The sequence below is a fragment of the Pelobates fuscus genome, chromosome 7 (genome assembly GCF_036172605.1).
Source record: "Pelobates fuscus isolate aPelFus1 chromosome 7, aPelFus1.pri, whole genome shotgun sequence".
Taxonomy (NCBI): Eukaryota; Metazoa; Chordata; class Amphibia; order Anura; family Pelobatidae; genus Pelobates; species Pelobates fuscus.
In genome coordinates this window covers 51,570,479-51,586,285 of record NC_086323.1, presented here as the reverse complement: position 1 = coordinate 51,586,285, position 15,807 = coordinate 51,570,479, and the positions used below count along the sequence as shown (strand labels likewise).

The window sequence follows — 15,807 nt, the reverse complement described above, 5'->3', positions numbered from 1 at the left end:
GAAATGTTATAAATCAAATGCTGGTTCCTTGCTCCACCAAATGGCTTACATCTGCCTTATGACTTAGGCAATAACCCATATTTTGTCATGCTCATTTATTCCCAATAGTACATAATTAGATCAACCTGTGTCCATTGATAAAATGTATTTAAGCTGATACCAGCTCCTTTCGACCTTGGAGGAGCCACATTATCTCTGCTGTGAGCGTACAGACACTTATTTCAGCATTGCCTGTAATCTCAGGGCAGTCACTCAATGAGCCTCTGTTCTGCCGGTACAGCTCTGCATTCATTACCAGGGTTACATACAAATTAAATATTACTAAATTGCGTTTGGGACTACAATGCTCCCTTCTTGTGTTGTCTTAAGCCCATACACACAGAAAACCCTGCATATACATAATCACACACTAAAGCTTGTGTCCACACAGACACACTCAGAATGCGTACTTTTTCAAAAGATGAACACACTGTGGTCACTGTAAAGTCTTATATTTTCTTGTGCTTTTTTTCAGTTTTTGCAATTTTATGACCTTTTATAATCAATGACTGAGCTCCGTTAACCCCTTTTGTACCACAAGAAAACACTCTTGTAAATGTCACTGGTGGTCATAATAAGGCTTTTAAGGAGAGAAAGATGCTGTTAGCTAATACCAACAGCAATACAGGTAGAAAAACACAGGGTGTTTGGAGTTGTGACTGATGGGAAATTCATGTAAGCTTGAATTCCGATTTGCACTTTCAATAACAGTGCTACAGTTTAATTCTCGTTTTGACTTGTTACTGTGAGACACCATAAGGTGATAACATTCAGAGGCTTTCCATGTTAAAATATTGAGAGTATTAATAGTTTCATCGCTGATCTCTTTGAATATGGCTTAAGCTGTGAATTGCCTGCACTGTCATTATTTCAGTGAAATTGTTACAGCTCTCCCCTTGCTAGAACACTGTCTGTCTACCAGCACAAACTACATACACCCTGGTATTCAACATTATTCAACTCTGAATCAGATGTTGCTTCATTCTGTTTATACAAATAGGTTTTGAGCATACCTGCTAAAATGAACATTTACGATTTGTCTTTGTTTCCTTTATTTTGCTGATTTAACCACTTTTGTGATCGAGAAGTTTGCAATTCTAATTAGGAGACATTGCAGATTCTGTGTGCACTAAAGTGGTTAAGAAAATGCACTGCACAAAAAGGAAGACATTTTATACAGAATACTTAGGTCTAATTAGTCATCTTCTCTGGAATGATTGTAGGGGCTAAAAAACAATCCAGTATTTAGGGGAATCTAGCTACAGAGCTTGGTTGTTTCATACATTGAGATATTTGGAGGCTGACTGCTGAATGCAGCAAGCTGGCTCTGTATTCTTGCCACCTCATTACTGCTCATCTTCAGTCGGTGTCTCAGTAGGCAGGTAAAGAGGTCTAGCTTACGAGCACCTGGTGGGGACAAGAAATTCACTCTCTTTCTCAACTCTTGCATTTCAAGCAGGGCCCCCTCCCGTGACCCAGGTTGGTCCATTTGGAGAGCTAAACCCCTGATAGCCTCCGGGTCAAAGGGAACACTATACCCAAAAGCTTGAAGACCATCAATGCGAACATATTCTGGGTTCTCTAATTTGTCATCGAGAGTCTGCTTGTCAGTCCATTCAACTGAATCTTCTTCGACTTCCTCCTCTAGTGGGCTGCTCCTCATGTAAAAGTGAACAGTTTCAAAAAATGACCTCCAACGATGGCCTAATATCAAAGTCCAGTTCTGGCATCGGTCTCCTCCATCGATATCCCATGTCTTCTCCCAGCTAGGGTAACCTTGTTCCCCAGCAGGTAGCAACCAGCTTTCAGAGTGGCTGCCTCCAAAAGGGTTAACATAGACAGTCACTTGAGGGTCTCGGGTTTCATTCCCGGCTAGACAGAGGCGCATTGAGAGTCCCAACAGCAAATGCAGCTGCCGTGGCCAGTGCTTGTTGCTCTTGCAGGTCAATAGCATGCGCTTCCTCCCACCCATCTGGAACCACATGCCTAGCCTCAGATCACCCGAGATAAAGAAAGCTGGTGCTCTTAAGCGTCCATCACGTTTAAGGAGTAGGTATTTAACTTCCAGGTCCTGCAAGCTACCTTCTGTTCCTAGATAAGGTTCCGAGGACTCAGGCACTATAGGCACACACAGGCCTTGAGCTGAAAGAGTGTATCCTGGGTTGCAGCTGGCACACAGGGAATGGTGCACTGATGAACAAAGAGAACACAGGGGACCAGGTCCCTGGATACAAGGAATAGATCCCTGACAATTGGGATGCTGGATAGTGCAGGTACAACTGAAGGAGGCCTCTAGGAAAGTGCCCGAGATGAGTGATGCACTACAGTAAAGGAGAGATTGAGTCCGATGCCACCAATAAGTAACAGATCTGTAGGGTAAAAAAAAAATGGTTCATGTATTAGCAGTGACAGCAACAGCAGCATATTTAAACCACATATTTTCCATCTCAGAAATGTGTCATAACATACAGAAGTTAACCTTATGCTACACAAGAGGGCATCATTTTCATGAAGCAATGTAAAGTGTGCACTGACGCTCGTGGACATCTTATATCTTTTGAAAGCTGTGCTGGCAAAATTATTAAAAGTTCATAAGTATAAAAAAAATAATAGAACATGCAGTTTTAATCTATTAAAGGAACACTAAATTGTTAGAAGTACAAACATGTATTCTTAACACTATAATGCTGGAATAGATATTTAGGTGATGTTTAAAGGTGATTGAACTTAACTTTCCTGGCCCAGCCTCCATGGCTGTGATCATCAATCTTGATGATCTCAGCCAATCCAATGCTATCCCAGAGGCATGTGCATGCATGTGCAATTAATGCATCTCTATGGGGAGCGCTGAGCATTTCCATACAGAGCATGGAGACGCTGAATGTAGGTACTGCATACTGTGCAGCACTGAGATTGGAAGCACCTCTAGTGGCCGTCTGAGTGACTGCATCTAGAGGTATCACTAAGCAGCTTGGCAAACACTGCTTTTTCTCTAAAGAGGCAGTGTTTTCATTGCTCGGCCTGCTGGAACATGCTATAAACACGAGAACCACTGTATTAAGCTGTAGTGGTTCTGCTAACTATAGTGTCCCTTTAAAAAGCTTATTTAAAGCCAGTCTTCCTTTTTTGGCTAAATATAGTGTCCCTTTAAAAAGCTTTTTTTAAGCCAGTCTTCCTTTTTTAACTAAACACTCTAATGTTACATTCATATGTATATAATATATATATATATATATATATATATATATATATATATATATAATTTTAGAGTATTCCTTGCTCTCTTTATTGATGATCTCTGCCCAGTTCAATACTTCTCCTAAAGAAGCACTGAAGACACAGGGTGCATGTGTAGCAATCACCAATATCATCTAATCCAGTGCTGCTCATAGTGAAGCATTAACTGCATTTTTTGTCATTCTGCTATGCGTGATGATGACAAATGTGACGACCTTGTATAAATTTTGCCATTTCTCAGAATCACAACAATATCAATTGTGTCCAAGTTTAGAAGTCATTTATTGCCTGAGTGTGTGAGCTGGTGTGCTCGACCAACCAATGCTGTCCAAATAAAGATGGAATAGGTGTTTCTAATGCAGATGCACATTAGCAAATGTATACAGCAAGGGGCCAGATGGCAGGCACCCAGAGATCATTAGTTTATGGCTGGCTGTTTGAAAACAGGGGGATGATGCAAGTGGCATCCTGGTACCATAACCACTACAACAATCTGTAATGTGCTCTCAGACTATTTGCAAATCAATTTCGCTAAAAGGGTGAAGATTTCAAATTACTAGCCAGTCCTGAAACGTTACTAGCCACTGCAAGTCTGGAGAGCTTGTGGCATAATCCACAGTGGTGAATATCTACTGACTAGGACTACATTTTCAGTCCTTAATGGCTGGCGGTGGCTGGAAGTTTTTTGAGCCCAGTAAAATAATGAAACAAAGAAATTATAATTATTTTAATTAATAAATAAATACTTATTTTTTTGCCAAGATAAAAAAAATAGAAAGGAAAAGAACCCAAATGATCACAAACCAGAAAAAAATCTTTCACAGTTTCCAAATTTAGTAAAATCTATGTAGCACGTGTGTGACATTCTCAAAGAGAAAATTAGCTGTTAATTGATACTTGCTAGTCGTATTTTTGTAATTTGTAACATTATATTGCCTGAGTGTGAAAATGCATGCTTTTTTATTATAAATCTGATACATATAGACTGCTGAAACGCATCAATCTGACAAGTTGATTTTCCTGTTTTGAGACTTATACAGCATGTTAAGAATTATAACATTTTTAATCAACGAATACGTCAGTGTCAAGCTAGATAATATCTCGGATTTTGAGAAAAAAAAAAAGTTAAAAGTTAAAATTTTTGTTTTTGTTTTTTTAAAGAAAGTAATATCTTCCGGGGCTCTTCTTCATCATTGTGATGATGTCATACAACTGCTGATACATAAAGAAACAGACAACATAGATCAGACATAAGAGACATATATAAACTCAACACTACTATACACAAATGAACAACATTTAAATTATACAAAATAACTTCGCAGGTTGCATATTATGAGTATATGTTTGGAAGTTAAACATATAGTGAAGTAATCTCAAATGTGGGAACATTTCTTTGATGTTTATTGAGCCCGTTACTGTGTATATACTTCTTTTTAATATGAAGCAGTCTTTTTGTTATATCTTAAACCCATATACCTAAAACCATGAATTTGAAATGTATTAAACTAAACCTTGTTCCAGATATATACATCGGAATGTGCAGTTTTATTTCCCATAGTGACGGCTGTATGACCAAACAAAAAGCAGGAAGCAGCTTTTACAGACAAAGATCATTGTGTATTAAAGGGACACTATAGTCAACAGAACAACTACAGCGTATTGCATTTGTTCTGGTGATCATTCCCTTCAGGCTTTCTGCTGTAAACACTATTTTCAGAGAAAATGCAATGTTTACATTACAGCCTAGGGATACCTAAACTGGCCACCCCTGAGATGGCTGCTAGAGGTGCTTCCTGGGGCAGTGCTGAACAATGTGACCCTCTGCAAGGAGACACTGAACTTTCCTCATAGTGATGAATTGATTCAATTAATCTCTATGATGAGATGCTGATTGGCCAGGGCTGTGTTTGACTTGTGCTGTCTCTGCCCATGATCTGCCTCCTTCACAGTCTCAGCCAATCCTATGAAGACATATTGTGATTGGCTCAGACCACCACTTCTGATAATGCCAGCAGACAGTGGGTAATTCACAGGCAGGGGCAGCAGCTTCATACTTAAATACAAGTAATAGTTTACTATATTTAGGGAGGCAAAGGCGGGCCAGAGGTGCTAGATGGTGGTTTTAACACAATAGGGTCAGGAATACATGTTTGTATTCCCGACCCTATAGTGCTTCTCTAAATACACTGTGAGGTTTATCACCAAAAACAGTTTTTATAAACAGTTTTATAAAATATGTTCAGTCACTTGAAAACAAGTTATTTCAGGTAGAATCAAGACATCAGCTTGAGTAAGTCCCATACTAACACCATTAATTATCAGTTGGGTATGAGGTTAAACCCAAATTATGTCTTTGCTGCTGATTGGCTAGAAAGTAATACTCCTTGGCAGCCAATGAACTACTAGAAGAGACACTCTAAAAAAAAAAATACATTAAATGTATTCTTTAGTATCCATATGTGAATATGCATGTGAGTTCAGGAATGTATGGTAAACGTCTGTTGAAGACACACATCACATGTACAGTCATGGGAAAATTAAAATACAACCTCTTTGAATTTTATGGTTTTACATGTCAGGACATAATAACAATCGTCTGTTCCTTAGCAGGTCTTAAAATTCAGGTCTTAAAATTAGGTAAATACAACCACAGATGAACAACAACACATAACATATTACACCCTGTCATGATTTATTTAACAAAAATAAAGCTGAAATGGAGAAGCAATGTATGAAAAACTAAATACACCCTTGCTAGTTCTATAGGAATTAAGAGGCTAAGTAGCAGACAGGTCTTACTAATCAAGTGCCCTTGATTAATGGCCACCAAATGACCACCTCTATGAAAGACAAAGTGCTAGCAGTTTGCTGATCTGGACCATTTAGTTGTGTGTTAACACAATGCCAATGATGAAAGACATCAGCAATGATCTTAGAGAAGCAGTTGTTGCTGCCTATCAAACTGAGAAGAGTTATAAGTCCATTTCCAAACAATTTAAAGTCCATCATTCTACAGTGAGAAAGATTATTCCAAAGTGGAAAGCATTTAAGACAGTTCCAATCTTCCCAGGAGTGGAAGTCCCATCAAATTCACCCTAAAGTCAGACTATGCAATGCTCAGAAAAATTGCAAACAAAAATGAGTTACATCTCAGACTCTACATGTTAAATGTTAAAGTTCATGACAGTATAATTAAAAAAAGACTGAACAAGTATGGTGTGTTTGGAATGGTTTCCAGGAGAAAGCCTCTTCTCTCCAAAAAGAACTAGGCAGCATGGCTTAGGTTTGTAAAGAGGCATCTGAACAAACCACAAGATTTAATGGAAAAATGACCTTTGGACAGACGAGACCAACGTGGAAATGTTTGACCATAATGAACAGTGCCATATTCTGCACAAACACCTCATACCAATTGTCAAGCACAATGGTGAAGGGGTGATGATTTGGGGTTGTTTTGCAGCCACAGGACCTGGAAACCTTGAATCAACCATGAACTCCTCTGTATACCATAGTATTATAGAGTCAAATGCGAGGCCACCTGTCTGACAATTAAGACTTGGTTGAAATTGGGTCATGCAACAGGACAATGATCACTTGCACCCCAGCATATCTACAACAGAATTGCTGAAAAAGAGAAGAATCAATGTGTTGCAATGGCCCAGTCAAAGTGCAGACCTCAACCCGATTGAAATGCTGTGTTGGAACCTTAAGAGAGCTGTGCATTAACAAATGCCAGCAAACCTCAGTGAACTGAAGCAACACTGTAAGGAAGGAAGAGTAGGACAAAATTGGCTTTGTTCTTGTTAAATAAATCATGACGCAATGTAATATGCCATGCGTTGCTGTTCATCTGAGGTTGTATTTACCTAATTTTAAGACCTACTAAGGAACAGATGTTTGTTATTATGTCCTGATATGTAAAACCATAGAGTTTATGGAGGGTGTACTTCCTTTTTTCCTATTACTATAAGTGCTGGGGATAACACGATGTGTCATTTTACAGCATAGTTAAAAATTGTTTACCGGGGTGAGTAAAATGACGATTTGTCACCAACAAAATAGTGTAAGTACCTCTTTAGAATAAGTGCCTTAGATGTTGGATGCACTTAGTTTAGTTCACATGTAAATTGATTTCTGTCTGTTAAGATAATTACACCAGCTATTGATCCTAAATCATATGTCTGATTAGTGTTTTGCACATTATGGGACTCTTTTTAAGTACACAACAAGACTGATCAGAAGCCTTTACTGATCAATAAACACAGAATTTTTATTGAACATCAGAGTTCAGTTATTTGTCTTTTTTTTTTTAATGGAAATTACAAAATATGGCAGTCATACTGGTTGTGTTTACTTGGGAAATAAGGTGATTAAAGGGGGATTTGGCTAATGCATACAAATATATTCAAGGTCAATACAAGGATTTCATCTAAAAGACTGTGTAAATGACACAATGTCATTCGTTCAATGAAAGAGAGGTTTCTTCAGACAGCACAGGATCAGTGTAGAAATATAAAGGAGCATAATGAATTGTACATGCATTAAATGACTATAGTATTGTACATGCAGTATTGTACATGCATTAAATGAATACTATAGTATTTGGAATACAAACCTGTACTCCTTACACTATAGTGCCCTCTGCCTCCCTTCTCCGTCGCAGATTAATAGCCCTTTATTTACTTGCCTGATTCCAGCGCCGATCTCCCTCGGCTCCGCCTCCGCCGATGTCATCCGACGAGGGGGCTTATGCGTATGCGTGGCGACTGTCGCAAGTGCATTAAGCCTTCCCCATAGGAAAGCATTGACTCTATGCTTTCCTATGGGGTTTTCACTGATGCTGGATCGTCCAGCATTCGTTAGGCGACCTCGAGTCCAGTAAACTCCTGGAAGTGCATCTAGTGGCTGTCTAATAGACAGCCACTAGAGGCTGTCTAAGTAATGCAATGTAAACATTGCAGTTTCTCTAAAACTGCAATGCTTTACTGTAGCGGTACTTACCCTTTCCAGGGGCCGGCCGGGGTCCTCTGTTCAAGCCGCACGCGGTCCTGCTGCTGCACGAACCGCATGCGGCTCATCCGACGGCTGGAACAGGAAGGCGGGCAGTGACCGCGAGAAGCGGTCACGTGTCCTGCCTGACTTTAAGAGCGCGCCGCGGGTCTCGGGCGTGCTCGTAAAGGGACAGTGGGAGCCTAAATTGGAAAAGGCCTCCCATTGGTCCCTGTCATGCCACACTCCCCATACAATTACCTTTTGGGGGCGTGGATATGACAGGGGCCAATAAAAATTGGCGTTTAGTTATATATACTCACCTTTTTCCCTTAGTTCCTTGCCCTATCGTGGTTTCTGTTTCAGTTCCCTTTAGCGCTTGTTGTATTCAGTTGTGTTCCTTCGTACTTGACCATGGCTTTGTTTTCTGATTACGTTATCTCTTTATCCTTATCTGTTCTGTTTGCCGGCTTGCTGTTTACTGTGTACCAGACCCCGGCTAGTCCTAGTTTACACTGTCTCCTTGTGCCCTTGACCTCGGATCGTTCCTGCCTCTGTACTTCTCCTATATACGTCGAGTCCGGCCACTCTAAGGTCCGGTAGACGTATCGCCCCTCTGTGTTGTCTTCTGTTTTGCTGAATCCTGCGTGTTGGGGTATATTTTCGTTACATTTACATAGTAAGACTAAGGGCAATAGGGACACTGTACCCAGACCACTCCAATAAGCTGAGGTTTTTTGGGTGATTATAATGTCCCTTTAAATACACATTTGAAAGGTCTGGAAGTATTTCTGTAAAGCAGAGCTAATTTTAAGAAAAGAAATAGAGATTTCTCTAATTTCTGCATCTGTCAGACTTGCACTCCTTTGTGCATTGTTTTATAATCAATATTTTCTAAAGATATGATTTAGAAAATGCTGGTTTGGAGAGGTGGATATACATTTGAACCACATGGGTTAATAAGAAATGTTAAAGTTTGCACTTGCCCATCTTACCGAGTGTATTGTTACGTTTTTACTTCTGCGGGGAAGTAAAAGGAATCTTTTATCTGGATGTCTAATACAATGTATTACTGTGATTTTTCCATCTTGTAACATCAAACACTGAACATACTTGTTGGTGTTATGAATATATGCATACATACAAACTTCATGAAAAATACATTCAAGCAAAATTTAGAGAGAGAAAAGTTACACGTTGTAGTTTCAACCGTAACACTGCAATAGCTCTTGGGACATGAGTACAGTGAGTAAATATATTATAAAATTCCTTTATCACACATGCATAAAACATGTTTTATTTGTTTTTGGAAATAAAAAAAGTTATAAAAACAGAAAATATCTATCTTCTTCTGTTCTCTCATCTTGATCCCTATTTATGCTTAAATGTGAAATATTCAAAATTCAAAGTAAATTTCAAAATTTTTGTCCAAAGTTGCTGAGCTGAAAACATAGCTGATTTGGAGAGTTTTTTTTAAATTTGACTGTTGTGGACTAAAATGTAAAATTAATTTTGAATTCACTTTAACACTCCCAACATTTACAGTTTAGTAAATAACCCAGTTATCTTCAATCTCTTTACCTACCCTAAAGCACAATGCCTATCTAGGTATAATTCCAATGCAGTATGCAATGTAACCGGGACATTCAAGGGAGTTTTGTTCTGCAAAGATGTTCCATCGCTTAGCAAATGCATCGTACAACATGATGCATGAATTTAAAATAAATTAAGAAATTCATAAAAAATTTAAGATATTTTTAATAGGGATGTCTCTCTTTTGCAAGTTGCCGTGTAAGATAAACCTTATCCATTGACTGTTTCCTGATGAAATCATGGATTGGCTGAGGTTTTCTGGCCAGGCTCCCATGAACTGGCTACATATGGCATTTCTCTCATTGACAAAAAAATTGAAGAATGTTGACTCATGCATTCCATACAGGTTGCATGATGCGGATCACAAATCACTAAAAAAATCTTACAAACAATGTGTAATTGACAAACAAAAGGAGCTTATAAAAATGTTTTATGTTGATTCTATATTTGCCACCAGATAGGAGAAAGTGTTTACGATCTCATCACTGAGAGTAGGCATTTTTTCACAAGAATAAATATATTTTCAAATCAATAGGTAGTCAGTGTACAAACCTGCACACATTTCCACATATCTGGTTATAATCATAATGATTTTTGAATGATACTCTATTGCTGGGATGCCTTCCATGATGCTTTATCATTCTAAAGAATTCTGAAGGCAAAGCATCATGGTAATTGTAGTTTTACAACATTTGGGTATCTACCTATTGGGCACCCCTGCTCTAACAGATACAGCTTTGCATCTTTCATTTTTGAGACTACCACTTTAAATTATTTTAGACTTACATGCCTAACCACTTGGTTTTGATCTCCAAATTATATTACTTTATTTAGCCCAATACCACTCTTAAAATACATCTACTTTTTGGTGCTATTTTATTACCATACTTAACAAACAAGTCATATTTTAGTAATGTAGACATATAGAACTTCCTCTCCATGTCTAGTTTTAAAATAATGTAAAAATATGTAATCATCTACAAAACAGGTGCAATGCGCATGTTGTATAATGTAAATACTAGTATTTGGAGAGTATAGTAAGTACAGAGGATGGTAAATGTTTTATGTACAATGTACTTTGACTGTAGTGTGTTCTAGTTCCAGAGTAGCAGTTTTTTTAAGAGAGAAGTACAATAAATATGTATAGTTCAATTAGCATAATGAACTTCAAGAAATGTGTTATAAGAAACAGTTTTGAATATTGTTAAACTGTTTAACTTAAAAAAAAACACATTTTGTTTAATGATGGTACTTTTAATTTTTCAAACACAAAGATAAAGCACCGCGCTTACAGCAGCAGTAGCTTAGTATCCATCAGCTCAAAATACATAGTAAAAACAAAGAGAATGTTACCTGCGCTCTGGCCTAAATCCCCATGTGCATTTAAACAAAATGGAGGCTCTTTAGTTTTTATTCCAATGGCCATTTGAATATATAAGCTCACATGCCACTTCAAGGCAAGCCCCAAAAGGTGAGTCCTACACTAGCCATTAGATATGCTGATATCAGCCAAGAATCTCCAGTGAGACAGGAAGGGGTGTTTTATAAACCCTTTAACATTTAACCCTTTATAGGGCTTCTACACATACAATAAACTTTGCTGGTATCAGACAAAGTGAGACAGAAAGGGGTGTTTTATAAACCCTTTCACATTTAACCCTTTGTAGGGCTTCTACACATTCAATAAACTTTGCTGGTATCAGACAAAGTGTAAACATCTCTAATGAGACATAAAGGGGTGTTTTATAAACCCCTACATACTTATTAACCCTAAATAGGGCTATAACACATACAAATCACCTTGCTGGTATCAGCTAAAAGGCAAATTTCTCTGTTGAGACAGGAAGGGGTGCTGCCCCTACATACTTATAAAGTCTTAAAAAGGCAAACAGGGGGTGGCGGGCAGCTACTTTTAATGTACCTGTTTTTTTTCCAATTATTTATAGCCTAATGCTATTTTTTTTTTCTTTTTTTTAATACAGTGCTTCCATATATAATTACAACAGGTTATTTTCTGGATAAGGAAGACGAATCCTCTAAATAGTGTCATATAACACTGTTCTCACTCATAATGTTTTTTATACTGTTATACATTGATAATTTTAATGATGAAATTAGATACTGCAGTGTTGGTCCCCAGAGAATATTGTCCTTAATGGTTTGTGACACCTTTTTATGGCCAACATATTAAGACCAACGAGTATAATATAAGCTTTCAAGAACTGAGAGGTTTATGTGATTTCTTTCATTACTTTATATTCATGATTATAAGGGACACTCGGGCTGGAACTGATCCCCCATTTAATATATTACGGAGATACTGCATTAACAATATGCAAACAAGGAATTTCGAGCATTCAAATATGATAAAATACCTTTGATTTCCTTTTTTTGCTGCAAATCTGATGAACATTAACGTACAGGCTCTTCTATAGAATTATATGAACACACTTGCATAGTCAGGAAAAAGTGTCAGCTCCCCTCATCATCAGCTAGTGAGGGGTAGAATTTTAACTTGCGCATTTTTTAAAAAAATCAACGCAGCTTTAATGAATTATATGGGGAGACAGGGACAAGGAAACGTTTTGCACCACAACCTCGGCGATGGGGCATATGTTATTATAGTGTTTGGAGGTAGTGATGTCGCGAACATAAAATTTTCCGTTCGCGAACGGCGAACGCGAAGTTCCGCAAATCTTCGCAAACGGGCGAACCGGGCGAACCGCCATAGACTTCAATAGGCAGGCGAATTTTAAAACCCACAGGGACTCTTTCTGGCCACAATAGTGATGGAAAAGTTGTTTCAAGGGGACTAACACCTGGACTGTGGCATGCCGGAGGGGGATCCATGGTAAAACTCCCATGGAAAATGCAGATGCAGAGTCTGGTTTTAATCCATAAAGGGCATAAATCACCTAACATTCCTAAATTGTTTGGAATAACGTGCTTTAAAACATCAGGTATGATGTTGTATCGATCAGGTAGTGTAAGGGTTACGCCCGCTTAACAGTGACAGACCAAACTCCCCGTTTAGCGCACCGCAAACAACCGCAAACAGTCCATTTGCAAAACCGCAAACTCCCCATTTGCACAAGGTTCGATACCAAGCTAGCCATGTCCCGTTTCTTGTCCTCACTGATGTCATTGAAGGTCTCTTCCTCCACCCAGCCACGTACAACACCAAGGGTCCCTGAAAGGTGACAACAAGCCCCCTGTATTTTTTTAAATGTACACTACTGTTACACCAGATATGAGTTGCACTGGTGTGAGACTGTGCCCTGGCACGCCCTGAAACGCACACGTGTGAAGGAAACTGACTGCTATTATTTCACAGTCAAATTTCTATTTTTTTTTTTTTTTAATGTACACTACTGTTACACTAGATATGAGTTGCACTGGTGTGACACTGTGCCCTGGCAGGCCCTGAAACGCACATGTGTGAAGGAAACTGACTGCTATTATATTACAGTCAAAAAAAGTTTTGTTTTTTTAAATGCAAGCTATTGTGACACCAGATATGAGTGGTGGCACTGGGACCACCTTAAAAATATTGGATATCGCTAAAAATCATGATCACTATATACTTTCTCTACAAACCTCTAAAACGAACCAAACTACTCATCCATCCGCTATACCACTTTATCACACCTAGAACTAGTGCCCAGTTAAAATACTTGACTCTTACTTACCCACACTCAGTCATGCCACACACATTTCACCACTACTCTCACTAAATCCCTCTGACTACGGCTAAATTCATCTTCTACATCAGAACACTACTCCTAAGATTGGGTTGTATCCATGTCTTGGGTCTTTCATTTAGAATAGAGCAGCTTCGGTCTCCTTCAACACTGACACTCCAGAGTATATTATTAAAAGATTGGGCAGATGGAAATCCTCAGTCTACAACCGATATATTCCTCATCCCGAGAAAGAAATGAGGAAAGCTTTTAAAAGTTTGGCTTTGTAAATTTGATGCAATAAGTGTGTTTTACTTTAATACCTTTTCACCCTCTTTGCAAGAACCCGATTTACATATATTACTAATATGTTTTTGAACATATATATTATATTATTCACTCACTCACTCACTCACTCACTCTCTGGGCTGGCCAAATACATCATGCTTCCTAGGTCCAACGATAAATGACTATGCGGGATAATGAATAATAAACACGGGTTACTGGCTATGGGGGGATAATGTATAATAAACACAGGTTACTGGCTATGGGGATGATAATGTATAATAAACACAGGTTACTGGCTATGGGGAGGATAATGTATAATAAACACAGGTTACTGGCTATGGGGTGATAATGTATAATAAACACAGGTTACTGGTTGTGGGGGGATAATGTATAATAAACACAGGTTACTGGCTATGGGGGAGATAATGTATAATAAACACAGGTTACTGGCTATGGGTGGATAATGTATAATAAACACTGGTTACTGACTATGGGGGATAATGTATAATAAACACAGGTTACTGGCTATGGGGGGATAATGTATAATAAACACAGGTTACTGGCTATGGAGGACAATGTATAATAAACACAAACCCAAAAAAAAAAAAAAAAAAAAAAATGAATGCAGCTTCAGAATTAATCTAAATTGTATGCTGTCTAGGAGGTGGGAGGGCCTGGGAGGGAGGGTCTGCTGCTAATTGACTGGAATGTGTCTGCTGACTGTAAGGTACAGAGTCAAAGTTTACTCAATGATGACACATAGGGGGCAGATCAAACATCGCATATGTTCGCCATTCGTGGCGAACACAAACACGCTATGTTCGCCAGGAACTATTCGCCAGCGAACCGTTCGGGACATCACTATTTGGAGGACCTTTTTAACCCCTTAAGGACACATGACATGTGTGACATGTCATAATTCCCTTTTATTCCAGAAGTTTCGTCCTTAAGGGGTTAAATTCATTCACGACTTGGTTTTGAAATCTGAAGAAAAGCAATATGGACTTAAGGAGTCAGTGTTAATTTTGTCGACATAACTTTTTGAGATTTAGTCAACTAAAACTAAATCAATTTGGATGACTAAAATACAAAAATTTGTAATAAAAAAAAATTAAATGATAAAACTGAAATGGCTTTGTAGTCAAAAGACTATGACTAAAACAAAATTGAAATTTGCTGCCAAAATTAACACTGCACAGAGGGCCTGTGAAAGGGGCAAACGAGACAAACCAGGGATGGGGAGAGAGACATCTAGAGGGGCGGAGAGGACACAAGGAGACACAGAGGGGTTGGGGAAGGGGCAAAAGTGACAAATAAAGGCTTTAACTAAATCCATTAGATATTAGTCTTGTCAACTAAAATATACTGTAGATTTAGTCGGCTAAAATCTACTGGAGAATTATTTGACTAAAACTAGATTATAACTAAGATAATTCAGAAGACTAAAATATGACTAGAACTAAAATGGCTTTTTAGTCCAAATACTAAATAACTAAATACCAAATGACTAAAAGTAAATTGAAATTTGCTGCCAAAATTAACACTGCTTGGAGAAGGGGTTACTAAAACAAATGCAGAAACTGTATTATTTTGGTGAGGAACTGAGATATTCCTACATTTAGAAAATCCATTTTAATTCAAGAAAACCTAAACCTAAATAAATATTACCAGTGTAGTAATATGAACAAGCAAGGAAGTAGCAGATTTTATGATTAATTTTATAAATAAATTATAATTACTTTATATATAGATTTTACAAGTTTTGTAGTCCAGATTACAATAGCAAATAGATTTATTTAATAACGATACAAGGTTTCGGCACAAACTGGCTGCCTTTTTCAAGGGTGTTTAGGCAGCCAGTTGGTGCCGAAACGTTGGGGGTATTGGGATTCGTGTTTCTGCCCGGTTAGGCTTGTGAGAACTTTGGTAAATTGTTACTATTTGATTTCTGATGCCTGTATATTGTCACTCTGTATTT

General features: G+C 38.2%; 1 protein-coding gene across 2 annotated transcripts in view; it reads right to left on the bottom strand.

The window, feature by feature from the left end:
* Positions 1-475: 475 nt before the first annotated feature.
* BRINP2 (BMP/retinoic acid inducible neural specific 2) overlaps positions 476-15,807 on the bottom strand; it is a 242,837-nt gene continuing 227,505 nt past the window's right edge. For both annotated transcript variants that reach the window (XM_063428248.1, XM_063428247.1), the window contains exon 9: positions 476-2,408. In XM_063428248.1, coding sequence (XP_063284318.1) covers positions 1,295-2,408 — 1,114 coding nt within the window. In that variant the 3' untranslated portion in view covers positions 476-1,294. The remainder of the gene's footprint in view (positions 2,409-15,807) is intronic.